This window comes from Camelus ferus, chromosome 6 (assembly GCF_009834535.1).
Source record: "Camelus ferus isolate YT-003-E chromosome 6, BCGSAC_Cfer_1.0, whole genome shotgun sequence".
In the NCBI taxonomy this organism is placed as follows: Eukaryota; Metazoa; Chordata; class Mammalia; order Artiodactyla; family Camelidae; genus Camelus; species Camelus ferus.
Window position 1 is genome coordinate 39,539,575 of NC_045701.1, and position 12,672 is coordinate 39,552,246.

At 37.7% G+C, this 12,672-nt stretch overlaps 1 protein-coding gene across 4 annotated transcripts in view; it reads left to right on the plus strand.

Annotated features, from left to right (window-relative positions):
• Positions 1–12,672, plus strand: part of NPAS3 (neuronal PAS domain protein 3) — a 799,363-nt gene that overhangs the window by 381,792 nt on the left and 404,899 nt on the right. For 3 of the 4 annotated variants that reach the window (XM_032481855.1, XM_032481857.1, XM_032481856.1), the window contains one exon: positions 2,013–2,089. In XM_032481855.1, the coding sequence (XP_032337746.1) occupies positions 2,013–2,089 (77 nt within the window). Of the gene's footprint in view, positions 1–2,006; positions 2,090–12,672 lie in introns of all 4 variants that reach the window. The other variant, XM_032481854.1, reaches the window with a different exon arrangement.

The following is a 12,672-nucleotide window of genomic DNA, read 5'->3' on the forward strand; positions in this document are numbered from 1 at the left end:
TTCTGTGAGGTACAGTGGTTTAATTTGAGCTTTATAATTGGAAGTACTGAAATGCCCCCAAATTATGAACTATTAATAAGGAGCTTTCTGGATCCTAATTACTGCCTCAGAAACAGAGTGGACATTTTTGAAGTTTTTCAGTACCCCCCTTCTCCCCGTCAAAAGCTTCCCTCCCCTCAACAATCTTAAAAAAAAAAAAAAAAAAGACTGCAGATTTTATTCATGTGGGATCATTCACACCAAGCTACCATAATGTGCAATTAACACTCTAGAAACTGAAAACAGTATTCAGTAAGACAGCTGCATTATCAAAAATGCCAAAGGAGTTTTGAAGGGAGTAATGTGCATGTTAGAATAGGAAATTAATCAGAAATGCACACACAGATAGAGAACTGTCTTCACTAGATCTTAATATTAAAATTTTAAAATCTTATGTCTATACTCACAGTGATGATTAATCTTAGGATAGAAAACTGACTTTTCTATTTTAGGATTATTAGCTGTGTGTTTTGCTTCTGAAGCAAATGAAGAAGTTGGACTAGAGATCATTAAGGTCCCTTCCAGCTGGAATATTCTTTGATAATAATCACCCTTCAATTATATTTTATAAATTTTCTCATTGAAAAAAACACCCCTTTTATTTCCTCTTGCCAGTAATAATGATACTTAGCACTCATGCTATTTTTCAAAGTGCCTTTCAGACGTGGCAGACACTAACTCACAATTGCAGGGGCAAACTGCCTACTTTTGCACAGCACAATAATCATAAGTGCATTTATATTATAATCCCTACTAAGCTATGGATCCAACTAACTGGCTTAGTAACTGAGACGAGGCAGAATTATCCCAGCAGCATTTTGCTGGAATTGTCTTGTCAACTAGCCGAAAGTGTTTTGAGAGGCGAGAAAGGAGGGGATTTTGATTTTATTTTCAATGTGTAGTGTCTAGGTTTGAGGAAATAGATGGTTGTCATAAAATTTTTAAGAAAAGCAGGAAGACATAAGGAGTTTGGTAGAAATATGGAAAAGTTCTGAATATTTTCTTGCACAAGTTACGGTAAAGCAAACATTTTTGTTTGGGAACTTTTTTAAAAAAGGAAAATACCCAGAACAGATTTAAAAGCAAATTGTGACCCCATGCAAAAAAAAAAAAAAAAAAAAAGAAAGAAAGAAAGAAAAAATGATAATGAGAAGACTCAATTCTGGATCCCACAAATATCAGGCATTAAGCTCATAACACCATGCATGTTAAGGGGTGAGGGGTTCTTTGGATGTTTGTGCCTGTGGACAACACATATGGCATAGGCCAGGAAGAGGAAGGTTGACTGTAAGTTAGTAGGAGAACAGAGAAGTATTCAGACAAGAAAACGAGCAGTCACTGACCTGACAAGGCACATGCTGGGCAGGCATCCAGTGGGGCTTCCTGTAGGTCCTGTAGGAACAGCTACACATGAATGTTCAGTAAATACGAAATCCAGCCACCCTGAGACGCTTAACGCTAGTGCAAACAGTCGTTAATGAGAATCTCTTAGCCAACATGTTGTGCTTATTAAATTATGATAAAGTTATTAGAACATTAAAAAAAATTCCTGTTTGCTTTTTTTGTAGCCTAGAGGATGTGAAACATTGAGGTTTCTCTGAGAGGAAAGGCAGTGTGTGTATATTTTAAAAATAACAATACCTAAATTTTAAGAAAAACAGTTGAGAAATTTATTTTAAAGGAATGTGAACATTCGTATGTTTTTGCTCCATTGTAGGAAAAAGTTGAAAAAAGAAAAACAAATTTAAGTCTGAATATGATACTCTGAATTGAAAATTCAGTCTAGGCTCTGATTTTGCTCAGGCATCTCAGAACCAAGGTTACCACTGGGTTGTGTTTCTCTCAGATTTCTTTGATACAGTAACTAGCTGGTGATTCAATTACAGAGAAATGAAGCTGTAAGTGTGAATCAGAGCTCCAACTTAATTTCTTTTCTTTCTTTCCTTTTTTTTTTTTTTTTTTCCAAGTTATAGGTGCACAACGAAGGAGAAGCCCTAGCGCACTGGCCATTGAAGTATTTGAAGCACATTTGGGAAGTCACATTTTGCAGGTAACTTTAAAAGAAAAAGAAGCTCGCTTATAGTTTACTAAGAAAAAAATTCATGTTTAGTTTTTTAATGAAAATGTTTTTTTTATTGCAGCTATGTATATGACTGTTGCCATTTTATCTTGGAATTCAGAAATTCTTATTTATTTTTTTCTTTTTAGAAAGCCATCCCTTGTGAGAATATTAATGAGAAAGGGAGGGCAAGTATTATCTGTGCTGTAGTAATTGAACTGAATTGCACTATTGAGCTGATGCACAATGTATAGTAGCTGGCTGTTCCCAGAATGATTGTGTATGCTGCATTTGTAAGTGGACATATGTGTGTGTCTTTGGAGCTATATATTGTTTTTGGAAGATCAACATTCTGTTGTGAAAGTAATGTGACATCTTTATGTGTTGCCAAATTTCAGTTGTTCTTTGCTTGAGTTTGTATTCATGAGTGCTTCCGATCCTAGTGTTTGCTTCCCCAAACTACAGATATTCTCAGGATGAGATTTTAAAGTGTATTTTTAAGTAAAAGGAGACAAATAATGATCCTTTGATTTTTTTTTTTTCCCCATTGAGTTTCATGACAAATGTGAGGGTGACTAGGACGGGCCTGTAGTGATTTAGTCCTAGAGAAAATTGATCCCAAACTTAGCATCTCACTTACTCAAAACTTTCTCTTAAGACTTTGTCATCAATTCAACACATCTTCCTTTATCCAGGGTAATTCTTCTACATTGTTTTTGTTTCCAGGATAAGTGTGGCCAAAGCTTTTTCCCTTTACTGTGTAAGATGCATTTTAACATGAAATTAAACAGACATGTTTGGGATGTTTAGGCATCTTATTTGAAAGAGATGGTTATGTCTTTCTTAGATAAGCTTGAAGGTAAAAATAAAGCTACATTTCAGATCCCTATCCAGAGATTTTTTTTTTAAGGCCTCTATGTTACTTTCAATTTCGAGATAGCCAAAAGTAGTATTGAATTAGCTTATTTCTGAAAACGTGTACCCTAGGAAACTGCTACCGTCAGGTTCTCCGTGGTCAGATCCCAGTGGTTCTCCAAAACGATTTCTTGGCTGGCAGCTGCAGCATTACCTGGGACACTTGTTCAAAGCTCGCATTCCTGGGCCTCTCCGGGACCATCTAAATCGAGATCTTCAGGGTGAAATCCAGGAATGTGATCTCAGATGGTTGTTAAAAAATAACATTCTGATGTGTCATTAGGTCTGAGATGTCACAATTCACATTTGCAAACTTAAGGCCCTGAAAAGTCTTACTTTATTTATTTTTATTTTGACATTGCTCATTTCTCCACTAATACCTGTTAACGTCTCATAGAACTGATGTTTCTTGAAATACACCTTGAGAGATGAATTCTCCCGCACACACAAAGTTTTGAATGACCTTTGCAGTAGACTAGTTTCAGGGATACAGAGAGGCCATTTCTTTCCAGATCTTTGAATTTTTATTTCCCTCTTTCCCATACATTCTTTGTTTAGAATCTCCTTTATAAGTTTCGTGTGACTGTTGCCATATATACTTCTGCCCCTTTGTATCTGCGGGGTATTGATTCCAGGACCCCGTGGATACCAAAGTCTGTGGGTGCTCAAGTCCCTCATGTAAAGTGGCATAATATTTGCATATAACCTGTGCACATCCTCTTGTACAATTTACATCATCTCTAGATTACTTACAACACCTAGTAACATACTATTTAAATCATTGCTGGCATGTAGTAAGTTTAAATTTTCTTAGTGAAACTTTCTGGATTTCTTTCCAGATACTATTGATCTGTGGTTGGTTGAATCTGCAGATACAGAGGGGAAACTGTACGTTGTTGGATTCTTATGTGATTTCAGGATGACTCCTGTTTATATTCTGAAGCAGTCAGTGCATGATACTCAGTCAGTGAGAGAAATGGTTCGACCAGTACCCTGACTATTATCCTCTGCATTCTTTCTGGGAATCTTGAGTCCCAGTGTTCTGAAGGGAGGGTAACTTAGGAGCTGCAAAAATTTAAAACTGATTTAAAACACAGAACTTAGGAGTTTGAACTGAACATAAGCTCAGTGAATGCAGTGTGAAAATACAGAATGGTTGTCCCCAAGCCAGTTCAGCACACCTCCCCTAAGAGAGCAGGGGGTGGAGATGGGGCTCTTCTGCTCTTTGGTTTGGGCTCACCCGCCTTAGACAACACCCGTCAGGAGAAACACAGACAGCTGGGTGTCACGTGGGTGGGATAACTAGACAGGCACGTGAACTAGAAGTCCTGTTAACACGAGGACTGGCGAGGGCCTTGGTGAAGGGGAGTGAGGAAAACATGACTTCAAAGGGGCATTAAGATCCTCACTATATATTTGAAGGCCTCATGCAAAAAAAAAAAAAAAAAAAAAGATACGTTCTGTGTGTCTTCAGAGTGTAGGGGGAAAAGAAAGGGGGTAAAAAATGAAGGCAAAAAAATCACCTCCATATAACAATTACAGATAGGGCTGCCTACATTTTGAACCTGCCCAAAGCCTTTGGCCTTAGGGGAGGTGAAGGCTTAGCAGGGATGCTTTCAAGAAAGTCAGGCCACTGAGCATGGTGGCACTAGGTAGTCGTGAAATGGTCAGAGAAACTGGAAGTGTCTGCTGTTGCATTCTAACGCCAGTGGTTATGGCATTGAAGAGCTGTGTGTGCTCCTCAAAATGATGCACTAGAGCTGTGGGCAGGGAGAGGTTAGGAAGTGGTAGTGATGAGAAGGGCTTCCTCTGAGTTGTCTAGCTAGTCGTCTTCCCTCCTGGCAGAATGCTGGAACCCGTACATCTGTCTGTACCACGTTCACTATAACTCAGTGCTCTGCTAGGATGAGATGGTTTCCTTATTTTCCTTCAGGAGTTTCCATGGTTGAATCTGGTTGATTCATGGGGGCTGGGAAAAATTCTTCCTTCCCTGTCTCCTCATCATCCTTCATTTGCAAGTAGCTGAAAAAAGAAACCTGTGTGGCCAATAAGGTGGGCATGGCCTCTAACCTCACAGTTTATCATCATTACCAAAAAAAAAAAAAAAAAAAAAAAAAAAACAAAAAACCAAAAAAACTGTTTGAAGCATCTACAAGGAATTTGCTATAGTAGGCACATAACTGCTCTCCTTACCTAGCTTGCAATCATTTGGGGAAAGGATCAGGCTTGACAAAGTGAGAAGTGTCACACTGGTCCATGAAAGAGCGAGGCTCTGCATTGACCACAAAGCATCAAAGAAGACTTCTCAAAGTTGTTGACGGATGGAGTAGGAGTTTATTAGGCAAAGTTTATTAGGAAGAATGTCACAGAGGAATGTCAAACACAAAGACATGGGAGCAAGTCATCATAGATCTTGCTCGGGGACTGTTAAGATGTTCAGTTTGATGGCTGCTTCTCGTGAACAGGCGAGCATGAGAGAGAGAAAGATGGGGAGCTTATGAGTCATATTGCCACAGGGCCAGTGAGCCAAGCCAGGATTCTGTAACCAGCAATGAACCCGGGGAGGCTTTTATACAAGAAAGTGACAAGATAAAGATAGGGTTTGTTTCTGGAGTTACTCTTAAAATACTGTGTCTAGGAAGCCTTTGAGTTGTGAGAGACTGTTATAAAGAGACCATTTAGGAAATTATTACAGTAGTTCAAAAGTCCAAATGAAGATCTTCTCCAAGATAGAGGTCCTATGAATAGAGAGACAGGTATGGAATTGACATCGAATTATTGGCACATGGCATGAATTAGAGGTGAAAGGCTAGGGAATGACAGGAGTTAAGAACGACCACAGGTTTTCTAGACTCGTAACTAGCTATCTAATGATGCTCTTACCTGAGAGATGATGAATGGTGTATCCTCTTACACAGCTAAGCCAGTGAGAGGTGAGCCATTGGAAATCTGGTCCTCTAGAGAAAGATCAAGGCTAGGGCTGAAAATAGGGGCAGGGTTTACTAATCACTAGTGTATAGATGAATAATAGTTCAAATTAAGCAGTGAGATGCAGACCAGTGGAAATCATGTGGAACAAAGAGAGAAGGTTGAGGGGAGGCAGCTCCTTACATATCATCACTTTAAGATGCAAGTAGGAAATGAGAAGGGAGTAGACAGAAAGATGAGAGGAAACCACAGGATTTGAATTTGCTTAAGGAGGGAGTATTCATAATATCAGTCATTTAATAGGGTAAATACTGAAGAGGCGTCATAGGTTTTGCCAATTAAAACAGTTGGAGTAAAGTTTTAGGTGCAAAAGGGAAACTCTAAGAGTGATGGAAGGTAGAAGTGTCCGGAGGTTTGCAGTCAAGGACAGGTGGGAGGTGAGAAGGTAATGTCTTGGAAAAATTTTGTTGTTAATGTTCTAAGAGCATGTTTATATTTCTGAGATTTGTGGGGTCAAGCATTGGTCAATTATATGCTCTTTGGCGATCAGCTTTTTTAAAATCAATACCTAGTGGCCATGTCTGCATTAGGAAAGGGTAAGCTTTCATTATTATTAATGGTTATATGACATCCGTGCTATGAATGTATCATAATTTATTTAACCATTTTCCTGCCACTGAGTATTTTGATTATATCTATAAATTTGCATTTCTTTTTCTAAAACATTTTTTAAAAAATTGAAGTAGAGTTGATTTACAGTGTTGTATAAATTTGCATTTCTAATGCAAATACCAAATGAGGTATGTTTTAAATAGAAAAAGCCTAATCCAGGTTGATTTTAGCTTAAGTGTATTGAATTTTTGGTATGTATTTAGTTCTGTGTATTGTGCTAACTACTCTTCTTATGCCATTTAATACTTACAGTAGGTACCTATGAGACACGGGCTGGGGCTGTGCATGCTTTACAATTGAGTGAACTAAGACTTCTTAGAAAATGTACATAACTGGCTGAAGCTCATGTGGCTAGTGAAGTGAGAGCTGAATTTGAACCCAGGCTCTTAACATTAGATTCTCAATACTTGCCAAGAAATGATGAGGACATTTTTAAAGACAATGGTAATAAAAGAATTTATATTTAGAGTGAATAGGATTAGAGAATTGACAGAATGTGGGGGTAAAATAGAGATCGATTCTGAATACCAGGGTGGGGATCAGGAAGTGCCTGGGAATTCTCTGCACCAGGTGCCAACCTTCCCTGTTACCTATGACCCCAGTGATGTTTTTCAGAAAAGCGTGCTAAGGACCCCTTGGTGTATAGAGTTGGGGGTTGGGGATAAAAATGGACTCCTTAATTTTTGGTCCACCCATTCTGTGGGCTATAATATGTGTTTTTGCTCTGTGCCATCTTGTTAGCCATATATTCTCTTAGGAAAATTTAGAAAGTTTGGTAGATCCTCTAAAATGTAACTTCCTTTGTACTGAGAGGGAAGAAAATAAACTTTTTATAAATCAATATAAAATCAACTATTGCGAAGTTATTTGGCAATTTAATGATCCAATACTGGTGTATGTAGGCAAGACCATTGCCCAGGCTGTGTACTGTGTGATTTTGGGGCCACCATTCACATCATAGACACAAAAGCCTCACTACTGACTGTGACCCTTACTGTAGCTCCAGTGGACCTGTAGCCGTTTCAGGCATGGATTTCAGGACAGGGTCATCTTCTGTTAGGAGAGCTGAGGCATTCGAGTGATGTCAGCCTTGCAACTGCATGATTGTGAAGTGTAGGCACTGGACCAGAGTCAAGGCGTTTTAGTCGACTTTATTCTTCTTTGACTCATTAATCAGAGGAGGAGCAGGAGGGCAAGCAGTCAAGATTGGGAACTGTGCTGTTTGTGACAGGCGAAGTGAAAATTCAAGAACTTTTAGGTCGTTACGTGGGATCTTTGCTGAATGTAGCACTTGTGACTAAGCACTCATTTGGTTCCTGCTTTAAAAGCTCTCTTTAGGTGTTTTTGTTCTCACGTCATGATTTCCTTAATATGAAAAAATATGAGTGGTATTTACATTTACTTTCCCAGTTTAGAGACAAGATAGAATATTCATATTTTACTTTATCAAAGTTAACATGACAGAAAATGGTAACAAATACTGTCTTCGTAACTCATAAAATTAACTAGTGGAATGACTTTCCCTTAGGTGCCAGATTTATGAATGGAGTGCTTTAATTATTTGCATGCCCATAACAGAAGGGTTTAAGGTGTTTTTTTCATTAGTAACTAAAGCTTATATAATTGTTACATGAAACTGTAGTGTTGTTGTTGCCTATTCCATAGTAATGCTGCTTTACTTACCTCACAAGTGTTAAAGCAAAGCAATCACATCAAACCTTGGATGTGGAAGCCTTTTAGGGTTTGTTTGCATTCATTCTGAGCACATTATGGTGAGCTTACATATATGTGTGTGCTATATTACTGACATGGAATAATACGTATGATTACTAATAACTCTTACTGATAAAGTGACTGAAGGATGGTTTTTATCCATAACTAGTTTTGGATATCAAATGAACTTTTGTGAGTTGGATGAATATAAATATGTACACACTTGTTTGTACATAAATGATCTAGAACTGCAATTATTATTTAAATAAAGTCTTGGGAGAATAAAAATACTCTATAAGAAATGCCCTAAAGGGAGATAATGGTGGAAGTGTTTTCCAAGTGTTAGTTTTGAGCTTGTCTATATTGTATGAAGCCTCCTGTATCTGTGTCATTGATCCTGCATGATTTGGGGTTAGTAAGAAATTTTTGCATTACTCTTAGGATGTTCAAACCCCAAACTGAAAGCGAATCCCATGGGCAGATCTTTTAGGGGAGAGCAAGAGAGAATCACCAAGAACATTCCAATATTATAACGCCCGAGGTTCTCTGCTGGGAGTGGGTTAGAAAAGGCTGAGCAGAATGGTTACATGACTGCCTGTCTTCCTGAGCAAAACTAGGGAAATAATTATTTTTGAAAGGATCATTTTTCAATAGAACAACTCTCTTGTAGAAGACATAGATATGGCCATCACTTTAGCAGAATAGTTTAAAAGTATGTGTTTTCATAAAATGATGGAGAAGAAGGAGCTGAAATGTAGCTATTTTTCTATTTGGTAGGCAAAGTCTCAGAGATTTTTGTGGGTGAAATGGATGATACCATAGATTTCAGTGAAATGTCAAATTTCAATCGTGGTTTTTTCTTTCTCTTAACACTTTCAGCCATGGGATAGAGAGTAAAAGTAAAAGAAGAGCCTAGGTTTAAAAGACGACGTTATGGATCAGATGTAGTAAAAAAAAAAAAAAAAAAAAAAATCAGGACTTAGGTTTAAATTTCTACATTTCTATTTTTAATCAGTTTGAAGATTGGTTAAGGACCTACCTTTGAATCATGACTGGTCTATGTCCTGCAGAGTTATTATTAGAAAAATGAGTACATATAGGTTTTCTACCAGAAGTATTTAAAAATTTGTAGTTGGAGTAATAAGGAAAACAAAATTAAAAGCATTGTAGCATTTTGTATCTTGGTTATCATTTAAGTATTTCTAGCTATGGCACTGCTTCAGGCTTTGAGACCCAGTGAGTTGTAGAAGACTAGGGAAAAATCTTTGGAGAAAGTAGATTGTGTAGGCAAAAGGAGCTACTTATAACTGTGGTGGGGTGGGGGTGGAGAATGCCAAATCTGTTGTTAATAGCATCTTCTTTAATCCCATTCAGCAAGAGAAAATAAAAGGTTGACTAATACAGTTCAAACATCTGGACAAAGAAAAGTGAATAGTTTCTAGAACAGTTCAAAAATTGACTAATGCGAACATAAAAATTGTTACTTAAGACGCTGCCTCGCCAAGTCAACATTCATTTTACATTTGATGCTGGTGTTTCCAGCAGACTTCTGTGGGAGATGGTGATATGTTAAGTCTGTTTTCTATTTATCGATGAACTGGAATTTCACTCTTTATTATTTTGTTGGAACTTGCAAGTATTTATACTTTTCAGTATGCTTTTAAGAAATGATCTTCTCTTGGGAAATTGCATCTTCTTACTCCTTTGGCCCTTGTTGGCAAAGTGCTGTCCTGCTGGACATCACTGCTAAAATAAAATAAAGTTCAAACTAATAGAGATGTTCTCTAGTTGTAATAGAGGAAAGAGAGAGAGGTGAGTGACCCTGCAGTCTCCCTCTGATCCAGAATGGTAAGAAAATGTAAAACTAAATATAGAAAAAGAGAAAGTTAGTGAATGTATTTGCATATGCAAATTAGCTTAATTGATACTGCTTGCCTCTACAGGGATTTTTCATTACAAACTGGAGTGCTACATTGTTCAGCTCATATTGAGTAATTTAGTAACTAATGAGACCAGTTTGCACTAATTTGCATATGATAAATGAGCTTAATTGCAGTAAATAACTTGGAGGCATAATTACTTAATTTTCCTGTGTTGCATGGCTTTTAAGTTCACGTATGAACAACTCAAGATAATTTTGCATATTTAAATTAGTTGCTTTTAAATTTTCTTGAACAAAAAAAAAAGGAACCCACCTTATCAATTGAGCTGTAAAACAATCAGATGTAAGGTTTAGAGTATCTTTATTTAAAAAGAAAGGAGAGAAAAGCAAAGCAGAAATGTGTCTGTTGTTCTGTTTCATATCCTTACCTCAGGTAAGATGCCAGCATTGACATTAGGAAAATGTTTTTAATGTTGAAAGTTAATTCACAACTTCTGTTAGTGATGGACCTGAGTGTAAATTGCAACGTACATAGGAGTGAATCAACTTTTGAAATAGGGTTTATTATAAAGATGTCTTTTGTCCCTTCTCTAATTTGGCAAACTAATATTGGAGGAGTCATTTGGACCCGCCATCTGCAGTGTGCCTGTCATCTAAGTTGCTGGGCTTTGATGAAGCAGGCATCCTCCCGACCTTAGGATGTACTAGATTAATGCTTCATACTTTGAGATTGGTTTCATTGGAGATTCTCAGTGTGGTTTGCCAAGAATTATCTCACTGGTCTCCACATTAACTCAAGAATGTATGTTTTATCAAACCTCCATTCTCAAAATTGAAAAACTGAAGCACACAGAGGCTGATGGCTAAGCCATTATTTCATAATACTCTAGTGCCTTAGACTTTCACTTTGAGGGAAAAAGTATAATTTATTAGGCAAAAACTTATTAAGTCACATAAAGTCATATTCATGACAGAGTATGAGGAAATACTTTATAGTTGTGAAAGTTTAAAACCTCTCATTTAAAAAGTCACTGCTGCTTTAACTCATTGTATAAAAAACAGAAGGGGATGTTAGGGTATTCATTTGCCACAGTCTGGAAAAATAGCTCATGAAAATTTTCTTGAAGTCTCAAATCCCATTAAATTAGGTGTAAGCATCCTCTATCCTTCAGAGACGGGCCAAAACACGTGCTAACAGTACTATATTCCCAGGGTAAAATTTGAGTCCTTCCTGTAATAGATGATCAAGAGATAACTGATGAATAAATTAATGAACAAGTAAATTCTTACCAATGTCACATTTAACCCCAGAATGGTGGCCGCTACTCCCCTCTGTGTTCCTAGCCCTGGTTTTATCCATATTCTGTAAATGTGTGACAGACTATGGCAGATTCTTTTAGTTCCTGCATTAGGGCATCCAGCCAACTTGTGCTCCCTTACTGTGTAGACCAAAATCAGTCTCTTGCTCTCTCTAAGCCTTGGTTTCTTCATCTTTAAGATGGAGAAAACAGTAGTAGTTTTCCTGACAGGTATGCTGTGAGGATTGAATGAGAGAGTGTAATTAAGAGTGCTTAGTACAGAGTCTGGCATGGAGCATGTGTTTAACAAACCTGGAAGTGTTTCTGTCTGTCTGTTGTGTGGTTCAGAATAATGGCCAAGTTTCGGAGGAAAAATGTTGATGCTTACCTAAAGTATTACCACTCAGGAATATGGGAACATTATCAATGAAATCCTCTCAGGTCAAAAGCAAGATAACTTGCATTGTGTCCATTGAAAATTATTTATCTGTTTAGATAAGTGGTATTTATGTTTGGTAATATATACTAGTTTGCAGTAAAATTTTAAAATTTGGTAGTTAGAATATATTTTTTCCTTGAGAATAAAAATCCTCTATAATGCCTAAAGGAGTGTTAATCCAGAATAATCTCATTAGCCATTTAGAGGCAACTAGAAAAGGTAGAGTTTGTAAAGGGACTCCAGATACATTTTCTTTAGACCAAAATGTGATAATGTCATTACTGTATGGACTCCAAGATTTGCTTAGAAAAGTGGGAATAAACAGCCAATCAGAGGTCCGGAAGAGCTGGAAGGTAGAGGCAGCCATTGTCCACTGCTGTGAATTATGTTGAGGAGACACTGAAGTGCACGTACTGTGCTCGTCATGCGCATTGTACAAAGTCCGTCATCCGTCAGCCCAGAAGGGCCCCTTTCCACCTCAAGAGCAGAAGGGAGGACTTCCCAGAGGGCTTTCCGCGATGCTGTGTGTACACAAGTGGCAGGTACATACCCCCTGGGGTTTCCATGTCTCTTACTGACTTTGATTTGTTTCGATTACTGACTAGGGGTTTCATGTCCCTTACTGGCTTTGGTTTGAACACATGTCATTGTTCACAGAGAGGTGGTGTGAGAGATGTGGAAGAGGAGAAGGGGTCTGAGGAAACTGTTCCTGCGGAAGAAACTATGG